This window comes from Oncorhynchus mykiss, chromosome 2 (assembly GCF_013265735.2).
Source record: "Oncorhynchus mykiss isolate Arlee chromosome 2, USDA_OmykA_1.1, whole genome shotgun sequence".
Classification (NCBI taxonomy): Eukaryota; Metazoa; Chordata; class Actinopteri; order Salmoniformes; family Salmonidae; genus Oncorhynchus; species Oncorhynchus mykiss.
The window spans coordinates 57,418,518-57,439,236 of record NC_048566.1 but is presented as its reverse complement, the minus strand read 5'-3'; the positions used below and the strand labels follow the sequence as shown (position 1 = coordinate 57,439,236).

General features: G+C 41.3%; 1 protein-coding gene across 2 annotated transcripts; it reads right to left on the bottom strand.

Moving 5' to 3' along the window:
• Positions 1–7,129: 7,129 nt before the first annotated feature.
• LOC110492386 (pro-adrenomedullin-like) lies at positions 7,130–9,050 on the bottom strand. 2 transcript variants are annotated; one of them, XM_036951419.1, is made up of 5 exons: positions 8,908–9,050; positions 8,538–8,618; positions 8,300–8,415; positions 8,030–8,152; positions 7,130–7,855 (listed from the first exon to the last, which is right to left on the bottom strand). In XM_036951419.1, the coding sequence occupies exons 3-5, from the start codon at positions 8,401–8,403 to the stop codon at positions 7,486–7,488; spliced, it is 597 nt and encodes a 198-aa protein (XP_036807314.1). In that variant the 5' UTR covers positions 8,404–8,415; positions 8,538–8,618; positions 8,908–9,050; the 3' UTR covers positions 7,130–7,485. The 2 variants fall into 2 exon arrangements, with proteins under 2 accessions (XP_036807314.1, XP_021422334.2); XM_021566659.2 differs by lacking the exon at positions 8,538–8,618.
• Between the last annotated feature and the right edge of the window lie 11,669 nt (positions 9,051–20,719).

Genomic DNA, 20,719 nt, shown 5'->3' with positions numbered 1-20,719 from the left:
CTGCCTGGTGTGTTCCTTGTTCTTCATAATGCTCTCTGCGCTTTTAATGGACCTCTGAGACTATCACAGTGCAGGTGCATTTATACGGAGACTTGATTACACACAGGTGGATTGTATTTATCATCATTAGTCATTTAGGTCAACATTGAATCATTCAGAGATCCTCACTGAACTTCTGGAGAGAGTTTGCTGCACTGAAAGTAAAGAGGCTGAATAATTTTGCACACCAAATTTTTCAGTTTTTGATTTGTTAAAAAAGTTTGAAATATCCAATAAATGTCATTCCACTTCATGATTGTGTCCCACTTGTTGTTGATTCTTCACAAAAAAATACAGTTTTATATCTTTATGTTTGAAGCCTGAAATGTGGCAAAAGGTCGCAAAGTTCAAGGGGGCCGAATACTTTCGCAAGGCACTGTATGTTCACATAATTTAATTACAACATGTGGGACTTTAATTCAATCATTCCTTGGTTATGGAAACCTAGTTCTAAAAACATGAAGTGATGATATTGTGTGGAAACTTCAGTTTTAGGCCAATACCTTGAATCTGTGTATGTATTTTTCTAGTCAGTAGATCCGTTATCACTGAATCTGATTGTGTGTCGAAACCTGCTTGGGATCTGCTTTTGTTCGGTCAGTGGCATTGGGATAGCATACATTTTTCACTGCCTGTAATTATTATCTTACATGATGTGTGCTCTGGCAGTGAGCTAGCTCGAAGGACAAGATTAATGTCCTAACGACAAGACCTATGTACTGCATGTATTGTAGCCTAATTTTCTTATAAATTGTTAAACAAATATGTGGCATTTCCTGTCTGAAATGTGCTAATTATTGTTTTCCTAAATTAGTGTCATCCCAAACTAATGCAATATGGTGTAATTACAGATCGCAATTCAGGGCATTTCTTGATGTGGTCGTCCCTTGGTATTAGGAAACACCCATTGGTGCTTGCCATTGGTCAGTTCCGGTGTTTTGAGGGTGATGGTTTCTCAACACTGATGATTTTTGTACATCGCCGGTTAGGATAATTAATGTGGCAGGTTAGGATAATTAACATTGCAGGTTAGGTGAATTAGGATGGCGGGTTAGGAGAATGAGGTTAAGGTTAGGAAAAGGGTTAGGCTTAGCTACAACGATACAGTTGTCCCCGATGCGAAAGCAATGACCACGGACCAATGGCCAGCATCAATGGGTGTAACTTTATATTAAGAAATGCCGATATCAGAAAATGCCCCTAATTGCAGTCTGTAATTACATCCTTCTCAACTAATGTGCTAACTTGGTTTGAAAGAATCAGACCTGGGTTCAAATACTATTTGAAATCATTTCAAATAATTTAGCTGGGATAGTTTGAGCTAGCCTGGTGCAATGGAACCAATAGAATAGTCTTCCCATCTGGGACTCCAGGCAGGAGTTAGTTAGGCAATCGCTTAAAGTATTAGAACATTTGTATTGAACACATTTCAACCCAGATCTGTTAAAAATAAATAGAAGGGAGTATGTCAATCACAGGAGGTTGGTGGCACCTTAATTGGGGAGGATGGGCTCATGGTAATGGCTGGAGCGGAATGGGTAGAATGGTATCAAATACATTCAATTAGCATCATTCCGTCCGTTATTATGAGCCGTCCTCCCCTCAGCAGCCTCCACTGAATTGTCAATGGGTAATATTAAAATCCTGATAAACTGGTAGTCATTTCATAACACAATGGCATAAGGGGACCACGCTGTTCTGTGTCAAAGGCCCAGCTATGTTGACTGACTAAAATCACAGTCTCTATCTGTCTCAAATTCCAATAAACTGGTAAAAGTCCTGCATAGTCAAAATCATGTTTTTCTTTAAATTCGATAATATTTGGATGAAACCAGATCAAAGTAGGATTACCAAAGTATGAAAAACGACTATTGCTGGTACATTGATAAAGTTTGATCATAAAGTTACTGGTCCCCTCCCCCTGTTAAAACCTTGAATTCAGGAGGCGGGATTATAGGGGCTTTATGTAACATCACATAAAGCCTCTCATTTTAGTTCACAAATGGTAACGTCTTATTCTCATACATAATTTAAATAAGTACCATCTTGTAACCAGAAGGTGTGTTGTAGGGTAAAACCTAGTCAGTTGTACAACTGAAATGTGTCTTCCGCATTTAAGACAACCCCTCTGAATCAAAGAGGTGCGGGGGGCTGCTACATCCATGTCTTCAGCACCCGGGGAACAGTGGGTTAACTGCCTTGCTCAGGGGGCAGATGACAGATTTTGACCTTGTCAGCTCGGGGATTCCATCCAGCAACTTTTCAGTTACTGGCTCAACGCTCGAACCACGAGGCTACCTGCCACACTGTGTTCACAGAGGGGCCCGGTTTACATAGCTAGGTAGCTAGTCTACTGGTTCCAAAAATGTACTTCAGAATATCAGCAATTAGAATTACAGATTTTTCTGTAATTTAAGGCATTTAAGGCAAGGATACTTATAGGTCTCCCCTTTGTCTGGTGAGTTACTGGTTAGCTAGGTCTTCAGCCAGCGTGGAACAAAAGAGGGGGAAGAGTCGCTCAAAACTCAGATACAGTTATGTCAATACATGAAGAGATGCCAAATGGAAGAAGTATAAAAGTTCTTGATATCATTGATAGTCATTGTTTATGAATATTGTCTGGCAGTCTATATAGTACCCAGACCTCATCCTGTCCAATTCTTACTGAAAAAGTCCCAGATTAAACATGGCTGACATTTCCATTTGGGCAAGCTAGCTATGTTAAACAGACAACATTGTGTCTATATTGATTATTTTATAATAACCAAACAGTTGCATAAACCAACACAAATAATTTGTGAAACCATGATGTGATGTGGATTTTGCATTCTAATTTCAATGTGCTTGAGATGACCTCAATGTGTCCATGTCACTTGTTGACATAGGTGTCTCAAAGAACTGTCAGTCAAGGTGAGCTCCCTGCCCACTCAGCTATTAGCTCCCCTCCCACTCAGCCTCTTTTCAGACTTCCTGATAGTTAGACATGAGAGAAAATTTACATTTTCTCAAATTCATAGAATTTGTATTGGGAAAAATGTTACGGGGGATGTTTTGGTCACTCAAAAGGCTATTTTACATAGAAATCAGGATGACTGTGCGGGACCTTTAAACCATATTAATCATCAATCAATGCAGATTAAGTAAATACATGCCATCTTGTATATAGAACTTGTTGTGATTGTCTCCAAGAGCTTGTTTTTTTTTTAAAGCAAAGATGGATGGTGGATTGATGGGGGTCAAGGTTTTTTCACAAAACACACAGGAACATGAGGATGGCTGAAGAAGCGCAATTACATTACTGTAAGTAGTCACAGAGGAAGATAGATGGCAGTAGAACACTTCTCAAAATCTCCCTTGCAAGCTGCCTTCCCTCATGCTTTACTGTGAGATAGCTACATAACAATGTAGCACCACAATTCCACTGGCTCCTAACCCAAATCTTCTGAGAACTGCCAAACAAAAAGGCTGCATTTACATAGGCAGCCCAATTCTAATATTTTTTTTCCATTAATTGGTTCATTGACTGGTATGTGATTGGTTCAGATCTTTTCACATCAGATCTTTTTTTTTAGAGCTGATCTGATTGGTCAAAATACCAATTAGTGAAAAAAATATCAGAATTGGGCTGCCTGTGTAAACGCAGCCTAATTGACCCCTTCTCTCCACTTGCGTTTTCAGTAACCATGTTTAGATTTGGTCAGCCAAACAAATGTCACCACTTTCCAAAGAGCAGGATCATCACAGTCTGTTTACCATGACTTAAAATATTCATAACGCCACTGAATGAAACCGCTGAAGCGAAGGGAAAAAAATGTATATAACTTTAGGTGTATGGATATTTTAATGTTTGACCGTGTTGCTTAGCTTCACATAAACATGATACATGACCAAGTACCTATTGACACATTAAACTGCAGTACTACACAACTGCTAATCGTACACGTTACAAAGCCGTTATACTCTATTTCATATCATACACAGAAAATTGGCCAGGGTTACCTAGTCTTGATTTTTCAGTGTAACATTTCTAGTGTTAATTCAGGTGTTCAATTATCACCGTAAGTGTTAAATTAATCAAATCAAATCAAAATCAAATTTATTTATATAGCCCTTCGTACATCAGCTGATATCTCAAAGTGCTGTACAGAAACCCAGCCTAAAACCCCAAACAGCAAGCAATGCAGGTGTAGAAGGTGTAGAAGCAAATTAACTTTTCATTGGTGTAAAAGAACCCCACTGTTGGTGTTAATAAACAGAGTTGAATGTTAGAGTGCGATTTTGTCAGTTTTACTCTGTGGGGAGTAAAATGTTCCCATCAAAACCACACCCATCATTATCATATTTCCCAGCATTTAGGTAGCTATATTTTTTGGATATATTTAATTTTCGTTTTTTGCATGTGCATGGTTTAATGATAAATCATATGCTATACACAGATAAATAACATACATTTTTCTGAAATGAATACAATCAGTTAATTAGATTTATTACACCTGTTACTGAAACGGTTGTTCCAGTTAGGTGGTTTCCTTTCTCAATGTTTTTAATTCTGATAGTAATTCTAAATTCAGGTTGCAGGTAAATCGGTTGGGATGGCTTAACTCTAGCTGGATTCCGATTGAAATTGCACATCACTTTGCAAGCCAAAATAATGTTGTTTAGCGGCCTGATGTAGCCTGTAAACAAGGAGTGTCAGGCCACTGTACTAGGGTAAAACTAGGCCTCAAAATAATTCCATATGAGATATGTAATGTACAGTGCATTCCGAAAATATTCAGATCCCTTGACCTTTTCCACATTTTCTTACGTTATAGCCTTATTCTAAAATGTACTAAATAATTTTTCCTCCTCATCAATCGACACATGATACCCCATGATGACAAAGTGAAAACAGGTTAAAAAAAAAACCTGACAGAAATGCCTTATTGACACAAGTATTCAGACCCTTTGCTATGAGACTCGAAGTTGAGCTCAGGTGCATTCTGTTTCCATTGATCATCCTTGAGATGTTTCTACAACTTGACTGGCTGGAGTCCACCTGTGGATAAGGGTACCAAAACAATTCTGTGGATCCAATAAGACTCTTCCTAGAGCTGGCCGCCCAGCCAAATTGAGCAATCGGGGAAGAAGGGCATTGGTCAGGGAGGTGACCAAGGACCTGATGGTCACTCTAACAGAGCTCCAGAGTTCCTCTGTGGAGATAGGAGAACCTTCCAGAAGGACAACCATCTCTGCAGTACTCAGTTAGAGTGGCCAGACGGAAGCCACTCCTTAGTAAAAGGCACATGACAGCCCGCTTGGAGTTTGCCAAAACGCACCTAAAGGACTCAGACCATGAGCAACAAGATTATCTGGCCTGATGAAACCAAGATTGATCTCTTAACCTGTATGCCAAGCGTCATGTCTGAAGGAAACCTGGCACCATCCATACGGTGAATCATGGTGGTGGCAGCAACATCATGCTGTGGGAATGTTTTTCAGCAGCAGGGACTGGGAGATTAGTCAGGATTGAGGGAAAGATGAACGGAGCAAAGTACAGAGATCCTTGATGAAAACCTGCTTTCGAGTGCTGAGGACCTCAGACCGGAGACAATGACCCTAAGCACAAGCCAAGACAATTCAGGAATGGCTTCGGGACAATACTCTGAACGTCCTTGAGTGGCCCAGCCAGAGCCCAGACTTGAATCCAATCGAACATCTCTGGAGAGACCTGAAAATAGCTGTGCCAACCTTGTAGCGTCATACCCAAGAAGACAAGGCTGTAATTGCTGCCAAAGGTGCTTCAACAAAGTAAAGGGTTTGAATAATTATGTAAATGTCCATTTTTTATTTTTAATACATTTGCAAAGATTTCTAAAAACCTGTTTTTGCTTTGTCGTTAAGGGGTATTGTGTGTAGATTGATTGTGGGGAAACAATTTAAACAATTTTAGAATAAGGCTGTAACTTAAAACATTTTGGAAAAAGTTAAGGGGTCTGAATACTTTCCGAATGCACTATGTACTTGTATTTAAATTGCATTTCTCTCGATATGTACACAAACTCAAGTTCAAGTACAGTATCAATGAGCACAAAATACAGAATCCAAGGCCTTGATAACCAAACATTGTAGATCTTTGTAGTCCCAAATACAGTATTTCTGGTACAACGCTTCTCTCACCACCATTGATTTAGTTTTGAACTGATATTGGTGGTATATGTTGAATTTGTAAGTCAATAGCATTTATATAGGTCCTCTTTTCCTGTTAGGCTCCAGTCCCAGCCCAAGTCCCAAGGTAAGAGAGGTCACTCTTTTACAGTAGTTGACATTAACAGGCTAACTACACCGCTCGCGTCGCGTGCGCTGAAAAATACATTTCGAAATCTGTTATTCAATTATTGCACCCACACTGCTCGCGCGTGCCAACTAGCGTCTGCGTTGCCAAGGGCTAAAATAGAAGTCAGTTCTATTTCTGTTGCAGTTCCATCTCCTCATTGGTTATACCCACGTGGGTGACTGAAAGACAAACAAAGTCGGTGGCGGTAATGCACCTAATTTATGAAAGTTGCCAATCGCAAAATAAAGTCAAGAGAAGAAAAAGCCTGGAAGGAGGAGAAATGACTAGGAACGATTCGGTTGACTGTTTATGTGGATTAATTGGCGGAGTAGAGGACCTTGTGCATTTCAGGTAAAATAACTCAAGGTTTATATCCCAGGACAAATTAGCTAGCAACAGCAAGCTAGCTAAAAGGTACAAACTAGCTAGCAAGTGCAAGCTAGCTAGCTTGCCATAAATGTTTACTGCTTTTCAACCTGTCCCCAAATTAATATAATTGGTTCAGAGTTTGTTTTGATGTTTTAACCTGCATGTCGTGATCGCGTTTGGTGTGGGGGGACAAAATACATTTATGCACGATGGCGCACGCGCGCAGCCGGTTTGGGTTCCATGTAATTCCAATTGGAATCCAGCTAGTGAGAATATCCAGCATTTGGAATTTTTATTCACCTGCAACCTGAATTAAAAATGACAGCTGGGTTGGGAAGATAAACATATGAAACAAGGAACAACCATTTCAGTAACAGGTGCAATAAGACCAAGTAACAGATTGGATTAGAAAAAATGTTATTTATATTTGAGAAGCATAAGATTAATTAATTAATGTACATGCAAAAACATAGCTATTGAAACAATAAAAAATGAACCTGCAATAGAGCATGCTAGGAAATATGATAATAATGGGCGTCGTTTTGGTTTAACTCTGGCTATTAAAATCAACACTTGGTGTTTTACACCAAAGAGTGTTAATTTATGGCCTGAATTAACACTAGAAATGTTGGACTGAAAAAAATCCAGACACTTCTTATCGCTTCCCTCTTTCACTGCTTTCTTTCATCCACAGTGGCATGAAATTCATTTCCTACTCCATTGACTATGTCCATCCTTTCCCCCACACAGGAAGGGAATGGTCAGGAATAGGACCTCAGCAGTATCTCAGCCAGCCAAAAAAAGCACCTGGCGTTCAGTAGATTGACACTCCTCTTCTCTGCCTGACTCAAGTTTGTCTGAACAGGGTGGCCTGTAGATGGATTCCTTAGCGGCTCTCGCTGCTCCAGCCCAATCTCAATCTCCCCGCTTGGAGAGTTAGCAAAGCATGGAGCTGTGGGAGACCTGCGGCGGCGGCGACCGTAACCCTGCGAGCTGATCTTATCCTCCGGGGCTCTGTTGACCTTTAACCTGTTGTTGAGGATGTGCAGCCGATGGACCAGGTTTTGCAGGGTGCATGTTCCCAGAGAACAGCCAGGTCTTTTCACTGAGGTCACAATGGATCTTCTGGACCTGAAAGAGATCGAAGGAGATGAGACAAGAAATCAGAGATTTACGAAGATTTCTAAAGATGACTGAAATGTAAATGGGCTTGACCAAAAAAAAAAAAAAAAGTTGAATGTGACATTTATAGCAGTAAAACCAAAACAAGCAACAGTGACCATTATTTAAATAAAATGTGATTACCTGGAATTAAATACAGAGGAGTCTGTCTCCTCTCTCTGCCCTGGTCCACTGAGGATCCCTGAGTCTAAGGCAGAGCTGCTGTGGAGAGCTGCTCTCAAGCGACTCGGTAGCCAGCCTCTAAATCTACCAAACGAGAAGGCATGGTTAATGCAGAACTAACCCAGTTCTCCCGAGACATATCAAAGACAGAGCACACACCCTATCCAATAATCCTGTACACTCTATTGAATTAGATGGTGGCCACTGTTTGTCTTTCGTCAATCAGCTTACCTCTTTTTCAAATTGGAGTTGAGGCCAACTTTGGTGCCTTTCACCAGAGGTAAAATTGTGGCTAGAACACACAAGCAGATGGTGGTTTGAAGAGCCACTTTCATATTGGCTAGAACCTGTGAATAACAATGGAATGAATTAGCATGATTTCCAGAACAGTACAATTCTCACCTTTCCCCACAAGTAGTTGAGACAATCTCCTGGCTCCAAAAGTATACCTGGATTATACCATGCTTACATAAGAGGGTCCAAAAGGCAGGTTCCCTCCAGCCCCTGGTCATTCCTTTATTGCAGGGTTACATTTTGCCTAATGTAATAGCTGGACAAAAACTGTATTAGCTAGAATTCCTCTGTGTTCAGGAATGCCATACATTCTAAATGGATGAGACTGGGTTATTTCCTTCAGTAAGAACAATATATTAAGAAAGCTGCACCTCTGTACACACACACACACACACACAAAACTGCTTATCTTGGACAACAAAGACAGCACCCCTGTCTATACATTCCTGCCGTGACATCAGCAACAACAAAAAATATATGTTTTACCTAATACAAGTCAGAAACAAAAGATACATTCACAAGTTCAAATGACAGAGGTGACTTACCTCAGTCTCAAAACAATTTTACTTCACCGGGAGGTTGTGAGGAAAAAGAGTAGTATGTATCCCAATGGCTCCCAGTTGCATACATTCAATCTATCCAGTTGGCTAGGTGTCTTTTTCAAGGCTATAGAGTTACCTATTAGTCTGAGTGTACACAGCCAAATGAGAGGCTTTATAGGGGGGATGGGAGGGACTTATACCTGAGTGACAGTCAATGTGGGAGGGGCTTGTGTATGTGAAAGGTTCTCTCATCCCATTCTCCAGCAGACAGCGGGATAAGCCATTGTCAGGCTCGTGAGGCCCATGTAATGTAGCACAGCTATACACTGAGTGCACAAAACATTATGGACACCTGCTCTTTCCGTGACATAGACTGACCAGGTGAATCCAGGTGAAAGCTATGACCTCTTATTGATGTTACTTGTTAAATCCCTGTAGGAAATTAGGGTTAAGTGCCTTTTCACCTTGCCGGCTAGGGTATACAAACCAGTGTTTTTTTTTGCCCAAGCATCAGCTGTAACTCATTGCTGATCAGACTCCACACTTGTCCTCACTCTCCTTAATCACCACTGCCACCCTACTTGACCAAACTAACCTGACCAAACTAACATTCCTCCTCTTTGTTCTGCAGTGCATGTCACATTGCACAACGCTGCGGTGCTAGCCGTATCAAGTTTTGCATCTCCATTTTTGTGCATATGGAATATTTTTTTCCGATTTTTTATTTCAGCTCATGAAACGAACACTTTACATGTTGAGTTTATATTTTTGTTCAGTGTAGTTTTGTCCCGTGGAATAGATATTGTCGATCTACAGTTAATGTTTCTCCTTATAATCCTGGACCATGGGACCACCATTTTATTACATTTGCAATCGCAAAATAAATGATTTGCTTAGATTCCAACCAAAGATGATCAAAAGCCGCGCTATAAATTGTTGGACGACCCAAAGATTCCTTGATGCCCTTCCAGACTCCCTGACTCCCTCCCGACCAAGAACCCGATGATCACTCTGACAGTGCTCCAAAGTTAATCTGTGGAGATGGGAGAACCTTCCAGAAGGAAAACCATCTATGCAGCACTCCACCAATCAGGCCTTTATGGTAGAGTGGCCAGACGGAAGCCACTCCTCAGTAAAAGGCACATGACAGCCCACGTGGAGTTTGCCAAAAGGCACCTAAACACTCTCAGGATTCTATGATGTGATGAAACCAAGATTGAACTCTTTGGCCTGAATGCCAAGCGTCACGTCTGGAGGAAACCTGGCACCATCCCTACGGTGAAGCATGGCGGAGGCTGCATCATGCTGTGGGGATGTTTTTCAGCGGCAGGGACTGGGAGACTAGTCAGGATGGATGCAAAGATGAACGGAGCAAAGTACAGAGAGATCCTTGATGAAAACCTGCTTGAACCCGATCGAACATCTCTGGAGAGAATTGAATATAGCTGTGCAGCAACGCTCCTCATCCAACCTGACAGAGCTTGAGAGGATCAGCAGAGAAGAATGGGAGAAACTCCCCAAATACAGTTGTGCCAAGCTTGTAGCATCATACCCAAGACTCTAGGCTGTGATCACTGCCAAAGGTGCTTCAACAAAGTACTGAGTAAAGTGTCTGAATACTTATGTAAATGTGATATTTCAGTTTTAATTTGATAAATTTTTATAAATTATCAAACATTTATAAGAACCTGTTTTTGCTTTGTCTTGATGGGGTATTTTGTGTAGATTGATGAGGGGCGAAAAACGATGTAATCAATTTTAGAATAAGGTTGTAACGTAACAAAATGTGGAAAAAGTCAAGAGGTCTGAATACTTTCCGAAGGCACTGTATACAGTGGCGCAACTAGAGTTCTCTACATGGGGTGGCCAGGGGGTGGTCAAGGCTACTTCATGGGGTCCATAGACCATGACAGAACATTTGTGTGTAACCCTAACCTGGCATCTGAGGAGCATGAATTAATCCTATGATTGCTGATTAGAGGTAGAAGTGATAATTCACTTAACCCGGAGTTCTTCAATGTGACAGATAGGGTGGTCCAAAAGGGTTCACTAGAATTCTTTAACATACTATGAATAGTCAGTGTCTACCTTGGAACTGCAGCTCTCACTCTCACACACACACACACACACACACACACACACACACACACACACACACACACACACACACACACACACACACACACACACACACACACACACACACACACACGGGTCACTCTCTATTCTTGAATATATAATCTGGTGTTGGGCATCCAAAGTATTTTTTTTGGTGCCCATCAATATTACAAACTAACAGAATTATATTTACGCTCATATATATTATGTTTTGGAATTGGCCTAATCAAGACCAAATTAAATCTGTGTGACATGACACGTTTTGGATTTATATTTTTAGAATGTCAGTGTACCAGTTAGTACACAGTGCAGGTTTTTAATCATGACCAGAGGGAGTGCCTAAGTGCCAAATTATCCTAGGTCAATTTAAAACAGCATAATTATGCGGTTCTGGTGAGAACTGGCAAAATGTTTCACAAACTCAATCATGTTGAGGGATTGTGCCAGCCTTGACTCAACACTGAGAATTCCGAGGTGACTTAACTTGTCATCAACCATTGTTGTCCTAAGGTGGGTTTTAAATCAGTTTTAAAGCTGAGAAGCTTCTCTCGCAAGAAGCACTGCTGACTGGTGTAACAACAGAAACCTTACAAAGTCGAAATAGCTCATGGAAGACCTCTTTATAAAGGGTCTGGAAACACAACAACGTCAAGGAGAGTATACGGTCTGTTCCTTCCACTTCCCTCTCTCCTATCAAGAAGCTGCTTGGTTTGATGAACCTCATGTTTGAGGTCCTCTAAATCTGCCTTAAAGGTCTGAGCAACGGCAAACAGAGGCTCTTCGTTCAAGAATGTTGTACACTTTTTGTTGGGAGACAGGACCCCTTGCATTATCTCGCAATTCTTCTTTGAAAAACGCTTCTGCAGCTCAGCTGTTAGACTGTCAAGAACCTGATAAAAGACAGCTCTTTGGAAGCTCTCACCATCACTTTGGTCACTATTTTTCTATCCTCAATGAGTCGTGAAATCTTAAGCTTGTTTTAGGCTGTCTTTTACACACTGTTTGTACACTTATTTTGCAATGCTCTGCAATCTCTTCAACCTCTTTCCATAGTTCTCCATAGTAACCCTCACTTCTGTAGTCCTGTGGTGTGTCTGTAAGGGCACCTACTAGATCCACAGCCCTTGCTAGATCAAGAGAGCTTGATTGGAGCAAGTCAGAAAGACATTTGGCATCCCCAAGCACATTACAAAAGGTAACCAAAAGCCCTATGAAGTGAAAATCTATCTGAGAAAGAAGGCCCCTTGACTCCACTGATCTATCACCACTATTTTCAAGTGTGATTTTCTGTAGCACTCTCAGAACTGCTGGAAGCCTGTCCCTCAGATCACAGCATGCCATGTATCTGCATGCCCTCCTTACGTAAGTCTCTGTCATTCCCTGGGCTGCTGCTGTGGATACAGCTCTTTCTGAACTGCAAGCCACTTGAGATGAACGTACGAGCCAGATACAAAGTTATGAAGCTTCTGCAGGAGAGCAATAAAAGCTAACTGCCTCGGGTTCTGATTTTACAGCATCAACAAGAACCAAATTTAAACAATGTGCAATACAGTGCACGTCAAATGCAAATCTTGCACTGTTGGCGTATTCACCGTCGTAGCCTTGCCCCACAAGATTATTTCTGTAGTCCAGACCATGTTTTTCAGAACTTCCTTCTGGATTTGGTGGCTTGTGTACTTAGCATTGCCACATGCATTCCTCCTTTTCTCTACGAGAGGGTCATGATTTGCTATTTCTTCTAAGATTGTCAAAAATGTACCCTTGTTGTGAGAGTCATTAGACTCTCGGTGACCTCTCTGCGCTATATTTCGAGTGGCAGTTAATAGGAGCACATCTGCAATTGTTTTAATGTAAGTACAGTTTTCCTCCACTTTCTTTTTCCGGACCTCATTTATGACATCTAACATTGATGAGTTGCTGTCAATAGCCCTTACATGCTGATTCCAAGCATACATAGCATTGATATGATGCTCTGCTCCGAATGGAGCTTAAACCCAGAATCTTTCAACAGCGTCTTTTTCCAGTTACAAAAACCCTGACTGTGATGTGAAGGCAGATTCAGGTGAATTGGGCAGAGAAACCTGACTGTGATGTGAAGGCAGATTCAGGTGAATTGGGCAGAGAAACCTGACTGTGATGTGAAGGCAGATTCAGGTGAATTGGGCAGAGAAACCTGACTGTGATGTGAAGGCAGATTCAGGTGAATTGGGCAGGGGAAAATGCCTACAGGCGAAACAATAAGTCGAATCTTGAGTTACAGAATGGTAAAGCCATGAATCGTCCTTATACCAGGAGCTGCTGAAAGCCCTTTTCCTAGTACCATGCTGAGTTCTGGGAAGTGTTTTCAAACACGGCTGTACGGGACCCTCCTTCTCTGGATCTTGAAATGTCTGAAATGCACGTTAAATAATGTGTCATATCTCTATGGAAATGTATAATTAGGGGTTCCACAATATTAGATACTAACAGCTGCTAAGTAAAATGTGTAGTAAAGTATAGGCCTGGCCTACCATTGGGTCCTTCTGGAACAGCATATCTGGTGCTTGGTGCAGTTGGGTGGGGCTCGATGACACCTCCTGGCAGAGGTCTCAGTGTCATCCCCTGATACATCTACTACGTTAAAATCACACAAGAACCATTAGTGTATAAACAAAGTAAAAATTCCACAGCCATCAAAACAAGAACACACATGAATCAACAACCAACTTTTTAAAGTGAGTCTTAATTTGACAAAATCATCTATTACAAGCTGAAGCTAAACTTACATTCTGAACTGGGCATGTGACTGACTGCCTGGTAGATGCTCTGACCTGGTGGTGGTAGACTGGGTCCTTGTGAAGTCTGACCACACTGACTCTGACTAGCCTCAGGTAGGGAGCTGCTCTGGGGTCCAGTGGTGATGCAAGGCCTGGGGTCTGTTTGCACCTGATCTGCCTGTTTGTGCTTCTTTAAAAATAAGTCTGATATCTCTCCCTTTCTTTTCGTGTTTAATTGACCCTATGCAAAAACAAGACAGTCTATGGTTACATCGAAGCATCCAATTACCCAAATGTTAGTCCAATCTCAATCTTAATTACAAATCTCCATTATCCTAACTATACCTTAAAATCAACTACCAGCCAAAGTTACTAGTTAGATCATGGCTAGCCCTACTCTGCAGTAAGTAACTTAGCTAGCTATAATTCCTTACACCTTTACGATAGCAAACAGGCTATCTGCAAATTGTGGTAATCTTTTGAGTAGCGTTAACAGATTGATGATAACAATTGTTCGTTTTGAGTTCAAGTACGAAAGTCTATCGGAGTTAATGAATTTCAAATTGCTGGATGTTAACTTGCTGAACACTGACAGCTGTAGCCTACTAGTTACCCCACATTAGCTAAACATTCATATACTCTAACTTACAACCATGCACTGTACATGCGTGTATTAACGTTACTAGCACAGACGTAAACATAATGTTAGGCTAAATTGGGAAACGATCTCTCTTATCTGATTAACTGTCTGTTAATTAATGGAGCCAAAGGTCTAACATTAATTTACACAGCGACTCAACTCTTGAAAAAGTTGTTCAGAAAACCTAAACCCAATGCTAAACCTTAAAACTTCCTTCAAATATGATGCTTTCGCCAATCGCGAAAAGAGCTCATGGAGCTGTGGAAATATTTTTTCTTCTTTTTCTGTATGTTCTTGTTCTTGTTCTTCTGTATGTTCTTGTTCTTGTTCTTCTATATGTTCTTGTTCTTCTTCTCATTATTTTGTATCTCTCAACCAACATTAATATTCTCTCCTCCTAGACGTCGATTTGAAAACGTCAAAATAAATGCTTCTTTCAACAAGAGGTGAAAATGAGATGTCAATCAGGATCAAACTGCCAGTAGCGAATGAAATGTTGGGGTGGCATCCGGGGTGGCCAATCAGATGTCAGATGACTAAATATTCTATCAGATCAAGCGTTAACCGGCGATAGCTGACACCCGCGTAGCTGCCGCTCGTTCAGCACAAAGCAAAGTTTTGGAACGTTCAGATAGAAATAGGCTATGTAGAACAAACATGCAACTCTGACGTAAAATAAGGAATCATGTCAGCTCTATTCATGGCATTTCTTTGTGCAAATTTCGAGAATGTTTGGCAACTGAACATGACCCTGATCTTTTGGCGGTGTCGGAGGTGTAACTGCATTGGAGCTATCAAATCAGTGAGAAGCTGCTCTTGATCATTGTCACGAAGCCACACCCGTCCCACTCACGTGCCCAGTGCTCCATCGGGGGCACAGGGGCACATGCCCCCTAAGATTTATCCTGTTTAAAAGTGATTATATATTTATTTTTTTATTAAAGTGGCTTTTATTTTAGTTGGCATTCCTGCTGGCAAGGTTGGTAGACTTTAGAAAAGCAAGCAATAACTAAATGTACTGAATAAGATACATTCCTTTCAATCTTTTACCCAGTTTTTTTTAGCAGCGATGCTGATGGTTGAAAAAATAATAATAATCACAAGTCAAACAGATACAGACAGCCCATGAAGTATGCTTAGATATGCAGACAAATTGACATATTTCTGGCATAGAATTCAGCATAATGAATATGGCTCTAGATTGCAGGAAAAAAGTTGTTTCAGGTGTTTGAAAAATGCAAAATGATACAAAACGGGAGGCCTAGTACCCCTCTGGACCACCCCCAGCCATCTTCATGTACTTTGTGCCCCCTCAGATGTTTGGGGTGCATGAACCCCTGCGAGAAAGTGTAGGCGATATAGAAATAATGATGCTCAAATAGAACAATTTTATCAGCCTAATCGAGATGTAGTAGATGACATCTCACATTCCAGTGTTTGAACTTCTAAACAAAGCTGCATGGGATGTATCTTAATGTGATTCCGTGCAGCCAATGGCAATGTCAGCTTTAGGTATAATGCCCGGAGCCGCTTGTGGATTTGACAGCTGTAACGCAGTCCCACCTCCGACACTGCCAAAACAACCACTATGTGGATGTTGGCTAAAGCTTGTCTGATTGAATAGAGCCCTTAATCCAATTAGTCAAGGACTACATAGCCCAGAAATTAGTACTCTGTAGTCAATGTCTCAGAATTATTTTATTTATTCTGAATTTATTACAATTAGGCCTAGTCCTGATTTAATTGAAGCTCTGTCCAAGAAATTGCACCCATGTATACCCAGAAACATAACGATTTAGTTCAAAAGATGGCAGCGACATTCACTGCAACATTGCAAATAGGCAGTTCATTAACTGTGGTTATGACAATGGCACTTTAAATGGTCCATTAAGTATTATGGATGTGTTTTAAACAGGCGATAAGAAGCTGTGAACGTGCCCAATTGAGATGCACTGCCAGTCTGCACAGTTTCCACTAAATAAAAGTGCTTTGAAACCAAATTGCATGCACCGCGTTTCTACAGAATGGAGATGAAGGACCTTTGGGCAGGATAACCACTGTGGCTTATTTCATTGGGTCGTATTATATTAGTCAGGATTCGTAGCATTGAAAAATGTCAACTCACTTAATGAATCAATCAAATGTATTTATAAAGACCTTCGTACATCAGACGTCACAAAGTACTCTTCAGTAACCCATCCCAGAACTCTTCTGTTGACCAGAGCAGTGTACATTTAAAGCAAGCCAATGTGTTCACTAGAAAGTTGCCCAAAGTTGTTGAAAAGCATTGGGATGATAGATTATGATAGTTACGGGGAATTGAAAGTTCTGCAAATGAGAAATATGGCCAAAGAAGCTGGTTGCCAACAGGTAATATGATCTGATATCGGAAGACAGCTATCCGTGTTTCGAAGCCGGAGAAAAAAAATCTAGATTAACTAGACACATGAACTGCCTATTTGCAATGTTGCAGCGAATGTCGCTTGCCATCTTTGTGTGCTTAACAAGTCACATACATTAGAAACTTGCAGGACTCATTCTATGTGCAATAATAGTGTTTAACATGATTTTTGAATGACTACCTCATCTCTGTACCCCACACCTACAATTATCTGTAAGGTCCCTCAGTCGAGCAGTGAATTTCAAACACAGATTCAACCACAAAGACCAGGGAGGTTTTCCAATGTCTTGCGAAGAAGGGAACCAACTGGTAGATGGGTGAAAATAACAGACATTGAATACCCCTTTGAGTATGGTGAAGTTATTAGTAACACCCAGTAACTACAAATATAAAGGTGTCCTTCCTAACTCAGTGGCCGGAGAGGAAGGAAACCACTCAGGGATTTCACTATGACGCCAATGGTGACTTTAAAAGAGTTACAAACAGAATCGAGCTAAGCATAAGCATAGGCAAAATCCTAGAGAAAAACCGGGTTCAGTCTGCTTTCCAACAGACACTGGGTGACAAATTCAACGTTCAGCAGGACAGCTAGTTTCCGTCCTCCTCTGGGTACATTGACTTCTATACAAAACCTAGGAGGCTCGTGGTTCTCACCCCCTTTTCACTTTCACTTACTTAGCCAGCAAATGCAGCTAGCTAGTTTAGACTACTCAAATACGCTCAATCTCCATCAATGTAGAAGCAACAGCCATTTTTCACACTTTGGTAGTCCTGGTTTCTTCCAAATATCATCCAATTTCATGAAAAAGTTGATTTGACTGTTTGGGACTTTTAACACAATACCCTACCTGTTTCATAAGGCCCTTCATAAGGCCTTAATTTGATGGCCTAGTCTTTAACCTAATGCAGTGGCCTCAAACTCATACACATCACTTAGAACCAAAACCACACCCCAACCCCACCACATTATTATATTTCCCAACATGCTCTATTGCAGGTTGATTTTGAGAAGCGTATCTTTGTGCATGTACATCAATATGATGAATTAATTCATATTATGCTTCTCAAAATGTAACTTTTGCGTGGTATCCAGTAGGTAGTTACAGTCTTGTCTCATGGCTGCAACTCCCCTACAGATTCGGGAGAGGCGAAAGTTCGAGAGCCATGCGCCATCCGAGAACACAACCCTGCCAAGCTGCACTGTTTCTTGACACTGCTCGCTTAATGTCCAATGTCCAATCGGCGAGTCAATTGCAGGGATGCTTGGATTGTACTACTGGAGTGAATTTGAAGAATCATCAGCTGACCTGAACAAGTTGACTAACGTAATATCTGGCTATATTGAATTCTGTGTTGATTTAGTGATCCCAAAAAAAACATGTAAGATATTTCCTAACAACAAACCATGGGTGACCAAAGAATTGAAAATGGTGCTTAGCAAGAAGAAACAAGTGTTTGTCTCCGGGAATCTACTCTAAAGAAAAGAGGTACAGAGAGAGGTGAACAAAGAGATAAAAAAGGCGAGATGCCGGTACAAGGATAAGGTGCAACAGACACAGCGAGACTCTCGGTCTGCCTGGTTGGGCATTAAGAATATGGCAAACGCCCCCTTCAAAGGGAGGCAATGTACTGATCCCTGCCTGGACGAGACAGCCAATGAAGTAAATTGGTTATTTGCCCGTTTTGAAACAGGGGTGCCCCCGCTCCCCTGGACTGTCTGGAGGAGGATGTCATGCCAACCGAGAGCGCACTTGTCATCAATGAGGAAGTCGTACAACGAGTGTTCAAAAGCACTGGAGCATGAAAGAGCCCGGGGCTTGATAACATAAGTGGTCGTGTCTTGAAACGCTGTTCCACTCAGCTGAGCAGTGTCTCCTGCTCTGTCTTTCAGCGATCCCTGGATACCTTGGAAATTCTATCTCTGTGAAAAAAATCTGTTTGTTGTACCTGTCCCAAAAACCTCTCATCCATCTGCATCAAATGATTACAGACCTGAAGCTCTTACCTCTCTCTTGATTAAATCTCTTGAAAAGATCATCAAGGCATACATAATCAACACCACCAGACACCTGCTTGACCGCCTCCAATTTGCATACCGTTCAGAGAGAGGGACAGATGATGCCATCCTCCTTTAACACAATCAATCCGTTGGTCCTCGCGGACAGACTGAGAGGAGACTTTAGACTTGATGCTATGCTTATCACATGGATCACCAACTTCCTAACTGATAGGTCTCAGCAGGTACGAGTTGGCAACACACTCTCTTGAGGTGTGCACTACTTCAGTTGGAACCCCCCAGGGCAGTGTTCTTTCACCAGTACTATGCATACTGTATACAGACAGCTACTCACAATACCCCATAATGACAAAGCAAAAACAGGATTTAGAAATGTTTGCTAATTTATTAAAAATAAAAAACTGAAATATCGCATTTACATAAGTATTCAGACCCTTTACTCACTACTTTGTTGAAGCACCTTTGGCAGCAATTTCAGCCTCGAGTCTTTTTGGGTATTACGCTACAAGCTTGGCATACCTGTATTTGGGGAGTTTCTGCAGATCCTTTCAAGCTCTCAGATTGGATGGGGAGTGTTGCTGCACAGCTATTTTCAGTTCTCTCCAGAGATGTTCAATCGGGTTCAAGTCCGGGCTCTGGCTGGGCCACTCAAGGATATTCAGAGACTTGTCCCGAAGCCACTCCTGCATGTTGCCACCACCATGCCTCACCATAGAAATGGGGCAGTTTTCATCGAGACATGACGCTTGGCATTCAGACCAAAGAGTTCAATATTGGTTTCATCAGACCAGATAATCTTGTTTCTCATGGTCTGAGAGTCCTTTAGGTGCCTTTTGACCAACTTTAAACAGGCTGTCATGTGCCTTTTACTGAGGAGTGGCTTCCGTCTGCCCACTCTACCATAAAAGCCTGATTAGTGGAGCGCTGCAGAGATGGTTGTCCTTCTGGAAGGTTCTCCCATCTCCACAGAGGAACTCTAGAGCTCTGTCAGAGTGACCATCAGGTTCTTGGTCACCTCCTTGACCAAGGCCTTTCTCCCCCGATTGCTCAGTTTGGCCGGGCGGGCCAGCTCTAGGAAGAGTCTTCTTCCATTTAAGAATGATGGGGGACACTGTGTTCTTGAGGACCTTCAATGCTTCAGACGTTTTTTGGTACACTTCCCCAGATCTGTGCCTCGACACAATCCTGTATCGGAGCTCTACGGCAATTCCTTTGACCTCATGGCTTGGTTTTTGTTCTGACATGCACTGTCAACTGTGGGACTGTATATAGACTGGTGTGTGCTTTTTTCAAATTATGTTCAATCAATTGAATTTACCACAGTTGGACTCAAATCAAGTTGTAGAAACATCTCAAGGGTGATTAATGGAAACAGGATGCACCTGAGCTCAATTTCGAGTCTCATAGCAAAGGGTCTGAATACTTATGTAAATAAGGTATTTCTGTTTTTTATGTTTTATAAATTAGCAAAAGTTTCTACAAACCTGCTTTCACTTGTCATTATGGGGTATTGTGTGTAGGTTAATTATGAATTTTGTTTATTTAATACATTTTAGAATAAGGCTGTAAAGTAACAAAATGTGGAAAAGGTCAAGAGGTCTGAATACTTTCAGAAGGCACAGGTTTTTAGAAATGTTTGTTAATTTCTTTTTTTTAATAAAAAACCGAAATATCACATTTACATAAGTATTCAGACCCCGTTACTCAGTACTTTCTTGAAGCACCTTTGGCAGCGGTTACAGAATCGAGTCTTCCTGGGTATGACGCTACAAGCTGGGCACACCTGTATTTGGGGAGTTACTCACATTCTTTCTGCAGATCATCTCAACCTCTGTCAGGTTGGATGGGGAGTGTTGCTGCACAGCTATTTTCAGGTCTCTCCA